At 38.8% G+C, this 14,480-nt stretch overlaps 1 protein-coding gene across 4 annotated transcripts in view; it reads left to right on the forward strand.

Moving 5' to 3' along the window:
- LOC112107452 (leucine-rich repeat and fibronectin type III domain-containing protein 1-like protein) overlaps window positions 1-14,480 on the forward strand; it is a 204,699-nt gene that overhangs the window by 173,723 nt on the left and 16,496 nt on the right. For all 4 annotated transcript variants that reach the window (XM_029913461.1, XM_026659675.2, XM_026659678.2 and 1 more), the window contains one exon: window positions 4,582-5,976. In XM_029913461.1, coding sequence (XP_029769321.1) covers window positions 4,601-5,976 — 1,376 coding nt within the window. In that variant the 5' untranslated portion in view covers window positions 4,582-4,600. The remainder of the gene's footprint in view (window positions 1-4,581; window positions 5,977-14,480) is intronic.

Raw genomic sequence — 14,480 nt, forward strand, 5'->3', positions numbered from 1 at the left:
ATAAAAACAGGATTGTCAAAAAAAGCAAATATTTGAAAAATGAAGCTAGTAATGCACTATGTTAAATATTTTAAAAGCTGACGATGGAAAAATCATTATGAAAAAAGACATTACTAAAGAGAAAGTTGTTAGAAAAATGAGATACAAGTTGCCTCTGATCATAATAAGGTAAATATTAGAATTTAGTTCAGTATAACGCGGTTTCACCTATAACGCGGTAAGATTTTTTGGCTCCCGAGGACAGTGTTATATCAAGGTAGAGGTGTGTATATATAATATATGTGATATATTAATAGCACATTACTACATTTTTTCTGGAAAGAAGTTTTCTGGAATTCTGTCCTTTTCAGATATACCTTTAAAAATGATTTTAAATAGAATATTACAACTTTTCACTTTTCCCCATTTGACAATGTACTATAGAGACCTAGTAATTTAATTTGAATAAAATATATTTTCTTAACGCTGAATTAGTATTTTAATTACATTATCAATTAAAATTTACATTATTTTTATTTTATTGTAATTCATTATGAGTAGTAGTATCATCATTGTACTAGTTATTATTTTAAAACTTATTTTATCTTTTCCCATTACTACCAGTGCTCCAGATATGGAACTAACTCCTGATCAGCTAGGATAATTAATTACTTCTTGGAGCAGTTAGTCCTGGAATCCACAAGGGGCTGGGCAAATCTTGACTTAGTCCTAAGTGGACACAGGATTTGGTCCAAGAGGTGTATATAGATGAACCATTCAGTAATAGTGATCATAATGTAATTCAATTTAACATTCTTGCAGGCAGGAAAATACCAAAGAAACTCATCACAGTAGCCTTTAGTTTCAAAAAGGGGAAGTACACAAAAATGAGCAAACTAATTAAATGGAAATTAAAAGGAACAGTCACAAGGGTAAAATGTCTGGAAATTCATGGAAACTATTTTAAATGCCCATAACGGTGTCTCAAACTAAATGTATACCTCAAATAATAATTTTTAAAAAACCCAGCAGGAGGCCCGAAAACATGCCAATAAGGCTAAAAAGCAGAGTAAAAGAGGTAGTTGTAGTAGGAAGAGAGCCTGATACATAAGTCCTTGTATCAGAGGCCTGGTATGAGGCAGGATCTGCTCACAGAATTTGGCAAGAACAGGGCTGATATTGCAGAAACATTCCTATCCTGTTTCCCCGAAAATAAGACATCCCCCGAAAATAAGACCTACTTCCAGTTTTGCCTCTCGCTGTAATATAAGACATCCCCCGAAAATAAGACCTCCCCGATAATAAGGCCACCCCGGAATATAAGGCCCCGAAGCTCCAGGAAAAATAAGACCTCCCCTGAAAATAAGACCTAGCGCATCTTTGGGAGCAAAAATTAATATAAGACACTGTCTTATTTTCGGGGAAACACGGTAAGAGGTGCTGTCACAGAGTGCTCATGCAAACACATCCCGATATCAAGTGATACCAGAACATCCCAATATCAAGGATGGTACAAAAACATTCCCCAAGAACAACAGGAACACACTGACGCCTCCTAAAAGATAAGGTCAGGATGACAGTATATAATAGAGATGTTTTGATCAAACCAACATGTACAAAATAATGGGTAATAACTAGCGACATCAGGGGGCAGTACTAACTTGTTTGTATTGGGGTATAAAGATGTATCTCGGAGTATCTTTGTGTAGCGGAAAGTCCCGTGGTTCACTGAGCTGGTCCATTGTTACGGACATACATGTATTAGTGGTCCAGTAGAGTCTGCAGGATACTAGTACCATACTTCGTCGACAATAAACCTGGCTAGGTGCCTTCGTTCCTTAACAGATCTTATGGTCATTGGGTGGTTCACTCGAGGTCTGCCGTGCCAACTGTCTGTGCAGGGCTGGGGTGGCACACAGAGGGAACACACACACACACACACACACAGCCAAACATCTATCAACATCTAACCACGGTAGTTAGAGGCAAAAAGGCATCCTTAAGAATTGGAAGTAAAATCCTACTGAGGAAAATAGAAGGGAACATAAACTCTGGCAAGTCAAGTGTAAAAGTATAATTAGGCAGGCCAAAAAAGAATTTGAAGAGCAACTAGCAAAAGACACAAAAACTAACAGCAAAAGAAATTTTTAGGACATCAGAAGCAGGAAGCCTGCCAAACAATCACTGTGGCCATTGGATGATATAGGTGCTAGTGGGGCGCTCAGAGAAAAGCCTGGCAAACAGTCAGGCGCTCCATTGCAGAGAAACTAAATTAATTCTTTTAATCAGTCTTCACTGCTGAGGATATGAGAGAGTCACACACCTAAGCCATTTTTTTTTTTAGGTGACAGTTCTGAGGAACTGTCCCAAACTGAGGTGTCAATAGAGGTGGTTTTGGAACAAACTGATAAATTAAACAATAATAAGTCACCAGGACCAGATGGTATTCACCCAAGAGTCTGAAGTAACTCAAATATGAAATTCCAGGCCTACTAACTATGGCACGTAACCAGTAGCTTAAATCAGTCTCTATACCAGGCCAATAAACCTAACTTCAGTACCAGGGAAATTGGTTGAAACTATAGTGAAGAACAGAATTATCAGACACATAGTTAAACATGATATGATGGGGAGAGTCAACACGGCTTTTGTAAAGGGAAATCATTTCTCACCAAACTATTAAGAGTTCTTTGAGAGTGTCAAGAAGCATGTGGACAAGGGTGATACAATTGATATAGTGTACTTGGACTTTCAGAAAGTCCTTAACAAAGTCCCACACCAAAGGCTCTTAAATAAAATAAGCAGTCATGGGAAAAGAGGGAAAGACTTCTCATGGATCAGGAACTGGATAAAATATAGGAAGCAAATGGAAGGAATAAATAGCCAGTTTTCACAATGGGAAGAAGTAAATATTGGAGCCAGTGCTATTGAACATATTTATAAATGATCTGGAAGAGGGGGTAAACAGTGAGTTGGCAAAGTTTGCAGACAATACAAAATTATGCAGTATATTTAAGTCCAAGACTGACTGCAAAGAGATACAAAGGGATCTCACTAAACTGGGTGACTGGGCAACAAAATGGCAGATGAAATTCAATGTTGATAAGTGCAAAGTAATGCACATTGGAAAACATAATCCCAACTATATATACAACATGATGGAGTCTAAATTAGCTGTTACACTCAAGAAAGAAATCTTAGAGTCATCATGGATAGTTCTCTGAAAACATCCACTCAATATGCAGCAGCAGTCAAAAAAGCTAACAGAATGTTAGCAACCATTAGGAGAGAGAGAGAGGTAATAAGGCAGAAAATATCATAATGCCACTGTATAATTCCATGGTACTCCCACACCTTGAATACTGCATGCAGTTCTGGAAAAGATACAAGGAAGAGCACAAAAATGATTAGGGGATGGAACAGCTTCCATATGAGGAGAGATTTTCTTAGAAAAGAGATGACTAAGGGGGAATGATAGAGAACTATAAAATCATGAATGGTGTAGAGAAAGTGAATAGGAAAATGTTATTTACCCCTTCACATATCACAAGAACGAGGGGTCACCTGATGAAATTAATAAGTAAGCAGTTTTAAAACAAACATAAGGAAGTACTTCTTCACACAACACACAATCAACCAGTGGAACTCATTGCTAAGGGATGTTGTGAAGGCCAGTGTGGCCATTCTTATCTTCTTAACCTTCTTAACAAAGCCTGTCTTTTTCCCAGGCATTTAGGAAAGAAATGGAGTGAAGGTTTGAGGAGTCTTATTTTTATTACGCTTGCTGTGAGTGGTTACTGACGGATTTTTATTTATGACAGTGGATGTGCAGCCCATTGTACGTAATTTGTCCTTTACGGTTATTGTACATTCTGGTATTGTGGACAATCATAGGCTGCAGTCAGAATCAGGGCCTCATTGTGCTAAGTGCTGTATCACTCACAGACATGGCCCCAGCTAGGAAGAACATAAAATCTAATTTAATATGAAAAAAAAATGTTAATTTGGTCTGCTCATAAAACATCTCCTAAACAAAGTGTGTGGAGAGAAAGAGAACTTTTACCTCTGGATGCTTCAGGTCCCTGTAAATGAATAGATCCTATTTAATCCCCAGCATTCAATTTTTTTTCCCCTAGTATTTACCTCACTTGCTACCACGATTGTGCAACATTTCCTTCTAACTTGTAAGGCAGGACAAGTCACCTCCAAAGCCATCATTAATGCTTGTCCGTGAAGAGCTAGATCCTGGAGGAGTGGTAATTGATTCTCAAGATCAGTGCTTCAGTTCCCACAAATAGCAGACCTCTTGTACAGTCTTATCACACCTCTGTTAACCTCAGAGAGCAATGTACTTTTGCTTTACAATCAGGCCTGTGAGTTCTTATGATAAGATAACCAGATCAAGTGAGCTAAGAATTTTAATGGCTTAGCTCAGCAGATTCCCAGGCTAACATTCTCAATTAAGTCATTTCAGTAATGCCTAGAATTGCATGTCTGATTTATTCAGAAGCCATAATTATAACAAATGTTTAGATGTAAATGGTCTTTCAAAGTTTTTGTTATTAAAATGGCTTTATCTGGATTTCTTGTTTTCTCCTTTAGGTTTGCTATCTTTCTTACAATGGAAAGGCTGGTTATCTATCTATTGGTTATTAGCACTGCTGTGAAGGCTATGATGTGTCCAAAACGGTGTATGTGTCAAAACCTATCTCCATCCTTCACCATCCTCTGTACGAAGACTGGGCTTCTCTTTGTGCCCCCCAGCATTGACAGGAGAACAGCAGAACTAAGATTAATGGATAACTTCATCACCACACTTAGAAGAAAGGATTTTGCAAACATGACAAACCTTATTCACTTGACACTATCAAGAAATACAATAAGTCAAATCATGCCTTATGCATTTTTTGATCTTAAAGGCCTTCATGCATTACATTTGGATAGTAACAGACTAACTTGTATCAATGAGGATCATTTCAAAGGTTTAATTAATCTTCGCCACTTAATACTAAGTAACAATCAATTGAACTATATTTCTCCTGGATCTTTAGATGACTTTATTGAAACACTTGAGGACCTGGATCTATCATATAACAATCTTGTTAATATTCCTTGGGATACAATTGGAAAGCTTTCTAATGTCAATACAATCAGTTTGGATCACAACCTCATTGAGTTTGTTCCAGAAGGAATCTTCTCAAACCTTCACAAACTTGCTCGATTGGACATGACATCCAACAAATTGAAAAAAATTCCCCCTGATCCCCTGTTCTCCAGGATCCCTGTGTATGCTAAATCTAAAGGGTCTCCATTGTCCTCTCTGGTGCTTAGCTTTGGAGGGAATCCTCTACACTGCAACTGTGAATTAGTGTGGCTGAGACGCCTTACCAGAGAAGATGATCTAGAAACATGTGCCTCACCACCGGAATTGATGGCCAAGTACTTTTGGTCCATTAAAGAGCAGGAGTTTGTCTGTGAACCTCCAATGATAACACATCGAACGCCAAAACTGGTGGTTATGGAGGGTCAGAGTGTCTCTTTGAAGTGCAAAGCAGTCGGTGACCCGGATCCCTATGTTCGCTGGATCTCCCCTGAAGGGAAGTTGGTCTCCAATACGTCTAGGACAATTTCCTATGAGAATGGAACTTTGGATATTTTGACTACTTCTTTGACAGAAAAAGGTACATTTACCTGTATAGCATCGAATGCTGCAGGAGAGTCTACAGCTTCTGTTGAACTTGTTGTTAATCCTTATCCTCATCTTGCTAACAGTACCAACTGTGATAAAGATGCTGAGTCTGGGCCTTCAGACATTCTTATATCTGCTAAGTCAAGTTTCCCTAATGAAACTAAAGCTCAGCAAGAGAAGAAGGTTGTGGTTGCTGAGCTGACCTCATCCTCTGCTCTCATACAGTGGCCTTCCCAGCATCATATCCCTGGAATACGAATGTACCAGATTCAGTATAACAGCTCTTCTGATGATATACTAGTTTACAGGTAATCCTATTCACATAGCAATTCAATTGTCATTGTGAACTAACAAATAGGAATAAGAGAAAATGGTTGTATATTTAAAATTCCCTGATGTAATGCCAGGTATGTTGCAGGCATTAACTGTGTAATGAAGGCAGCAATGGGGAAATGCTTTTCATAGCCTGTTTTCCATTTGTTGTCTCCCGTTACTGAAGAATTATAATAAATCTTACTAATAATACATTACCTTCTATGATGCCTCCCATCCAAGGATCTCCAAACACTTCATAGACAGGAATTAAGCTTTACAATCCAACAACCTGTATGAGGTTGGTGAGTATTCTCCACATTTTCTAAATGTTATATAGAGAGAGAAGTGAAGTGGCTTGCCCAAGTTCTCACAACAAGACTGTGGCAGAGTAAGGAAATACAACCCAGATCTTCCAACTCCTGGGCATGGCCATGGAGTAATTTCATGAGCTTTAGGAGAGTTACTTGCATCAAAATGGCTCTCGAGATTTAGAAACAGTTTCATTAACTAGTTAATGCAGTGACTTTGAATCACAGGAATGGTGACTTTTTGCATATGGATAACATTGAATCCATCTGTATTTTTAAGCAAAAGATCAGTGAAATATTACTTACATTTTAGGCTAACTAAACATGCATCTGATTCATCTAAAAATACAAGGAAAGAGAAAATATTCAGAATACTAATTGTAGGAACTTGCTTTATGTATCTGTATTATATATACTATAAATGTACTCATGAAGATATATATTTCTAATTCTTTGTCTCATACACATTATGGCACATGCCCCTAATCAGTTTCCAACATTGCATATTTAACTTATACTACTATTTTGGGGATGCACTGGGCTAAATTCAACAGTATAAATTGCACATGTAGTTGAAATGGTAATATAGTTTATTTTGCACCGATTTGGCATTTAGAGACTCAGAAATACCCATTTGGAGGGTGGGGGGGGGCAAGTTGTAAAACTTGCTTGGCTTAACTATTTGACCCCCATAGATTTTGATGGGCATCATGCAGATTGTGTGTTACTGCTCCCATCTGCAGTATGTGGTCTGTCATTCTGTTTATAGTCCTTTCTGCAAATAAACTGGGAAGATTATAGTTGAATCAGAAACTAGCATTTGAGCATATCAATCAGTATTTCATACTGTAGGTTCCAGAAGGATGACATTTCTAAAAATAATGGTCCTGATTCTCCTCTCTCACCAGTTTTCCCGTATTATAATGCCTTTGATTTCAATTGAGTTATTCCCAGTTTATACTAGTGTAAGTGAGAGGAAAATCAGGCCCAGTACATTTAAAATAGACTGGATAATGCTATAGAAAATATATTACAGGGAACAGAGCTACACTGAAAAGGGTATGGGATAGATGCTACAATGGGACTTTTTGTATCTCTGATTTCTGCTATTCTAAATATAGTCCCATCAGAAACCTAATGTTTTTTTTTTAAATATAAATAACTGTTTTTATAAGTCCTTGAGGTAAGGTTTACAGGTGGAATTTTAGGACTTGCACTCCTAAATCACTTAGGTCTTCTAGCCCTATGAAGACAATAAACATTCTGCTGTTGTCATGTCCTGATGTAAAACGCAAATGTTTTTCTGCATCATTTGTCATGGCTCATGGGTAGAAAGGTGTAAACTCAAGCTAAGATTCAATATTATTAATGCTTTTACTCAGCTCTGAGTAGATAATCCAGAGAGGAATGTTGCTGAAAACATTTCCTCAAATGTCTAGTTCTTGCAGGGACCACAGCATGCGAATATCTGTCAGCTTGTATTGCTTATTTATTCTCTTTGTGCCTTGATGAAAACCTACCACTGAGTTCTCGGAAAATCCAGTTTTTGAAAAATGGAGAGCAATGTACTCCATGCCGAGAAGTTTTAGTGCTTCGTTTCATGAGAAAAGTAGTGGCATGAAATATGAACCCCAAACTATGAAGTAAATTGCAGATAATCAGAGTAAAAACTATAAGAAGTTGGTTAGCTTCAGTGGGGCACAGGGCAAATTTTGGCCTAAAGTTCATAAGAAAAGTGTGTTAATCCTAGACAAGATGCTGCAGGTAGGGGTTGTTTGGGCCGTTATTTATATCATACATTAGAATGATTAGGGAAAGGCCTATAAAAACTGACAGAGTGCAGATTAGCACTGCCACTGGATAGGCCTAAATCTCCAGTAAATAAGTATCTTTCTTTCACACTTCTTGGTTTAGTTAGTGATCTACTTTACGGTTAGTGCTAATTTTAGTAAGGGGTAAAAGTATGTCTGCTGTTGACTAGCTAACGGGGAGGTGATGATTCTGTATTAGCTCTTGAATCTGTGAAACACTAAACACTGTGAGCTGAATTCTTTGCAAAAAATTCCCTTTGGGATACAAGAGTCATTTTACATCCTTCTTCATCTCCTGGAATAATGGCAAGTTAGATTCTATGACATATTCTAAAACAATGGGGACAGTTTTAAATTATGCCTATTGAACTTTCTAAATCTTTATAAATATATAAATGACTCATACAATCTCTTTAATAAGACAATCTGAAAACAGCTAAATTAATTGGTGCTACTAGATGGCCTTGTTCCTAGACAAGAGTTCTTTGGAAGAATTTTTTTTAAAATGTCTTCGTACATTCCTTTCACATTTCACAGCCCAGATCTCTGTAAATTGAGAGGCTCAGTTTGGCAACAAAGCTATCATAGAAATTATATTTCAAATCACAGAGCAATGATTCCAAATACTAAAATATAATAATCTGTAGTATAATAGGCTTCTTAAAGACTGAAATTCATATGTTGTTCAGCTCCCACAGTGAGTAACTAGCAAATATAGATTCTTAACGGAAGTGTTCTACTGAATTGACAGGGACTGGTAATTGTACTTTAATTCGGTATGCGTGGTTATCTGAGAAATTGTTACATTGTTTGTGCCATGTCATAAATGTTTCTTTAGTTGCATGTATTAGTCGGTAGTGCAGAATAATGAGAACTAGCAATCTCCAAATACCATGCTAATCCTGTGTGTTCGTGGGCCAGTCACTTAACCATGGCATGATCCCAATCTGTGAAATAGAGATAATGCAACCGGTCTGTTTCACAGGAGGACGGTGAGGATGAATTAGTGATTGTGTGAAGGTGTGAAGAGGTAGAGATCTGTATAGTTGTATATTCAGAGAGTGACAGTGGTTGGATCTTGTTGTAGAAATATTACAGAAAGCAAAAAGCTTCCTTCAGCCTCGGGCACAGGCCGTTATGGAAACCAGGCCCATTGCTGAGAACTCTATAATCAGCTTCTGCCAGACAGTTCTTGATCCACCACAAGCAACTACACGATGTCTCAAACGTGTGTCTACTTTGTGAAGGTGAGCAGGGTCCAATAGCCAGCATATGCCTCGACCATGTGAATGGCAGTCACTATGGTAACTTAATTTTATACTGAATCATTTAAATAAGTCTTTCCCCTTCTCAGTCTGTTTCCTCCTGCCTACTCGTTCACCTCCTTTATGTGCCTCTCACGCTTCCTTCTGGTCCTTTCTTTTGGTCTTTGTAGATATGTGTTAACATTTGTAAATAAATTAATTCGCATCCACAATAGGAATGCAAGAAAGGGAGAAGAACGATGAATTTCTGTGGGCACAGAATCGTGGAAAACTAGAAGGCCCTGCAGATAGTTACAGCTCTCGCTCCCTTCTGCTTCTCCCCACACCCTGTTTTTCATCCAAGAGTTTATTATAACTCACCCATAAAAATGTACCGGACACTGGAATGTAGCACAGTCTCCATTGAGGAACACTACACTGTTATACACATTTTAAAAAATGTTTGGTCTTGTGTACATTACTGAAGAGACTTTTTGGAGGCTTGTCACTTATTTTGCATATCTCTGTCTATTGTATAGTAACACCTACTGCTACAGAATCATAACCCCTTCCATGTGAACTTAATAGCAACAGTGAAGTCCCTTCTTAGCTTCCTGGGGGCTTTAGGTCCTCTTTCTTTTCAGGGTTTAAAAAGTCTGATTGGGTTTCATTTTATGTTACCAGTGGTTCGTTGATTTGTTTGTTCCAGGATTTTATTTTGTATTTATTCCTTCTCCCCAGAAACATAGGGCAATAAATGGATGGTGAGGAAATGTAATAGAGGCCATTGTTTCTGATTTTGTTCTGAAAATAATGTCTGAATATGTGACAGAATTGGGTCCAGAATCCCTATGTGGAAGAGGAGTACCTTGTCCCAATATTAAGCCACAGGAAGGAAAGCCTCCTGAGGCTTTTAGTTCATGGGAGAGCTCTGTGCTCTTTCCCGATGTTCAGGATCCCTAAGAAATGAATGCTTATGGCTGCATAGGACAGGAGACACTCCTCTCAAGAGATTCTTTGTATGCAGCATTGTTGTAGCCGTGTTGGTCCCAGGATATTACAGAAACAAGGTGGGTGAGGTAATATCTTGTAATGGACCAACTTCTGTTTGTGAGAGAGACAAGCTTTTGAGCTTACACAAAGCTCTTCTTCAGATCTGGGAAATGTACTCAGAGTGTCACAGCTGAATACAAGGTGGAACAGATTGTTTAGCATAACACATAGTTCATACACAGTTCAAGGGAGCATTCAAAGTGCTACTGTGATATCTGGGATTCCATGCTGAAGTTCCCAATGCTCCAACTCCCAGTACTGTTCCTATATCTCTTTTTTTCTCTCTTCTCCTGACTCTCTCCCTTCTCAGGCCACAACATTTTCCCCAATTCCACCCCATCCATTGACTATCTGAAATATTGCACCATGTTTGGTATAATTTGCATATAGAATCACACACATTTTGCATGACAGAGTTGCTGTGGTAATATAAAATTGTTAAATTCAATACTACTGGTATCATTTGGTACTGTACATTAATAGACATAATCTGATGTTTTCTATTTATAACTAGTCCATTATCAAGTCCTGCTTCTGTTTCTGGGCATGGTTCCTCATCTTGCTTTAATTCTGGAGTAGGAGGCATTGTTACTCCAGTGTGTTTAGGATTGGTAGTGGTAGTCTGCTAGTCCTTAATCACATTCAGAGGGAAGGTCAGTCACTTTCCTGGCATGGCAGCTGGACTCATGGATGGTAGCTCGATGATCTGCCGAAGTATCCTGCATGTGCTAGCTGCCACCTTATCACAAATTCCATGGACCCTGATCTAATTCATGCTATGCCTCCCGCAGTGATCAACAACTGAAAGAAAAAACAAATATTCTTGCTTATCTCTTTTTACATCAGTAGATTCACTTCTGTCCTTCTCTCTGTCTGTTTCAGCTGCATAGCATACAACCATTGATTCAACACCCGTTTCCCATCCTTTAACCGAACCAGGTATACTACTGATGGACTAGCCTTGTCCATGATACAGCAAAGATCCTCCCAACTGGCTTTTGGAAAGGACTTTTTATCTGAGACATACTGCACAAGTACCTGAACTCCCATTTCATACTCCTTGCCAGAAGTTTGGCCATCAAAATAACTTTTCATTTTTCTTTGGGCTTCCCCTAAATTAAATAGCTCACATTTTATTTTTATATTTCACCTTTGAATACATTTTTCAAAGGTGAGATTTTTTGTTTGTTTGTTTTGGCCTGGGCTCTGTTAACTGCTGTATTTTAGCATCTTCTCTTTTACTGCTGTTTGGATTTCTTTATTCTTTTCTGAGTCTCAGCCAACTTAGATACCTCTGCTGCTACATTTAAACTTTTTCTTCCGAAAAGCAGTATTAGTTGCTGTTGTTCATTTTTTTCTTCTTCGGCTTACTAGCTATCCCCTCCCTCCCTTTTTTTTTAAATCATCAACATTCTCTTTAACACTTACACTTTTTAACACTTGCACCACCCCAAGCACCACAGTGATTTTAGAGTCTGTGCAAAACTCCTTTTAGCTTCACATTCCTTTTCCCTAAATCACTCAGCTTCAGTTTTGCATTGTGAAATAGGACATTTTGCCCATAGTGACAAGCCAATGTATTCTGCAGCTTTAAGATTCTCTGTGCTTTTTATACTCACTTCCCCCCAGCATAAAAACACCCTGAACCAGCCAATTCCAGTTAAAGAAGAGTGAGTAGCCCCAACCAAAGATGGACACTAAGCCATAAGTAGGCAGGTGGCTGGAGCCAGCAATTGAAGAAACCATATTTTGCTATTGATGTTCAGTATTCGATCAGTTCTATTTTTTTTCTTCACTTATTTTTCTGAAATTGATTCTGTCTGGATGTGTTTAGAATATACATCCCCATAACACTTTCCCAACTGGTGCATATTTCTGACAAATGAAAAGGAAAATGTGAGTTTCATTTTTTGCTCTATCACTAACTGTGTTGCCTCAGGCCAGTCACTTAACTTGTCTGTCTGTTTCCCCTTCTTTAAAATGAAGATTAGTAACCCTGACCTACCCCCTAGACAATGGTGAGGGTTATTTAGTTAAGTCAGATTTCTGGCAGTCCATCACAAGGAAGACAGCGTATCAAAATGAAATATTTGCTGTCACAATAAACAAGAGCAAACCCTTATTAAAAGAAATCAGTGAATACGGTGCAGATAGTAATCTGTCAAGAACATCAATGTTTCACAGAAATGAATATCTTTAAGTGCAGCTAATACAAAGTGCCAGTGAACTCATATGGGGGGCAGCTTCATACAGGTCCGCATACTGTAGTTTTTATTCTGCAAAACTCCAAGACACAAACTTGGTGGGGTGGTGGGGGAAGAAGGTTACTCTTGGAGCAGTTTGTTGTATAGTCTTAATTGTGCTTATATTGCAGATGATATTGTGAGGATATTATCATAGCTGTGTCTGCTGAGTGCACCTTCTATATGTCAATGGTATCCTTTCAATTTAACCTGCATTCTCTCAGCAGTTCTAGCCCTGGTCGTAGGGATGTTTTGGGGCATAAGAGAAATGAAAAACCATGGATAGACCTTGCCTTGCCATATTAAAATAGGAGTTTTAACGTATAATTTCAAATTTTAGAGGATGGTGCTCATTGAAGGAGAGAGACCAGATTTAGAGACTGTTCAGGGGCCATATATTTTATTTAAAATAAATTCTCTTGAGAATTTTAATGCAAATGTAACAAATTTTAATCTCCTTTGTTTATTGTGTCTTACGGTTACTTTGTGTGTGTGTGTGTGTGTGTGTGTGTGGGTGTGTGTGTATGTATGTATATATATATATATATATATATATATATCATGTGCTATACCTCCATACTAGGAGTTTCCAACCCTGTGAAATTCCTCATGTTTAATGGAATTGATTTCATTTAGGTTCTTTTTCAAAGACAACATTTTGTCCAGATTAAGTAAAAAGTGCATAGATGGGTTTTCAAAACGCATTCGTAATCAATCTCCTTGGGGCGGCATAAAACATAGTGTGCTAAAGTGACTTTCCTATGCTGTGTGATGGACATGTAGTGGCTCCCTGACATTACACTACTGCACTAGCTTCTCTATTTCATATAATTTTAATGATGCTCATTGAAAATAATTAGGGGCTGAAAGCAAATGATGAAAATGCGTCCAAAAATATGCAACTCTTCTGACAGTGATGTTGGCAGCAATCAAGGGCCTGATCCTACTCAGGACCGGCTCTAGACACCAGCAAAACAAGCAGGTGCTTGGGGCGGCATATTTGCAGGGGGCGGCATTCAGGCCATCCTTTTTTTTTTTTTACTCACTTCCTCCCCTCTCACAACCCTGCAGAAGCGGAGCCACGGAGCTGCTGAGGATCCAGCATGGGAGCTGAGAACCCACGGGACCCTGGGAGCTGTAGTTCCTTGCCTACCTCCCTGCCTAAAAAGCCAGCCCTGGAGCAGGGAAAGAACTACATTTCCCAGCAATCCCTTGGCCGCTATCAACAGGAAAGGGCAGGGTAGGGAGTGAGGTAGCTGAGCCATGCTGCAGCTTGCTGTGAGTCGAAAGGGGTGGCACTGTGAATGGGGAACAAGTGTGCCCAAGGAGTAGGCGGCTTTGCCCCAAATATCACCCTCAGAAGACTTCCCCAGACTGGATTAGGGATACTGGTGTGACCTCACCTTGCAGCCCCCAAAGAAGGAATTGGGTGGACTAAATGGACAGTGCCCCCCTCTATCTGAAGCCTAGCAAGGGAGGTATGTGGATCCCACTAGAATTTAAAATGAAAAGTAAGGGAGGGGAGGCTCTGGACCTGGGCAGCTTTAGATACAGTACCAGGCAGGTAGGAGGATTTCCACTTCTGAGCCATGGAAGCAGAAATTGACTTTTCCTTTCCAGATATAGCTAATATTCAGAAAGGGAATCTAGCACCTGCCTTCCAGATTTGAACACCCTCAAAATTCAGGAGTGCTCAAGATCAATTCGGGCAACTGTTACTTCATTTCTCCCAAATCAAATATACTGATCCACTGTAACTTGCTGTAGAAAAAGTAGGATAAAATTGCGCAAGAAATGCTTCCCAGTGGTTTTTAGGACTGGAATTGCTATTTTCAACA

This window comes from Terrapene carolina, unplaced genomic scaffold (genome assembly GCF_002925995.2).
Source record: "Terrapene carolina triunguis isolate 2854851 unplaced genomic scaffold, T_m_triunguis-2.0 Scaffold649, whole genome shotgun sequence".
Taxonomy (NCBI): Eukaryota; Metazoa; Chordata; order Testudines; family Emydidae; genus Terrapene; species Terrapene triunguis.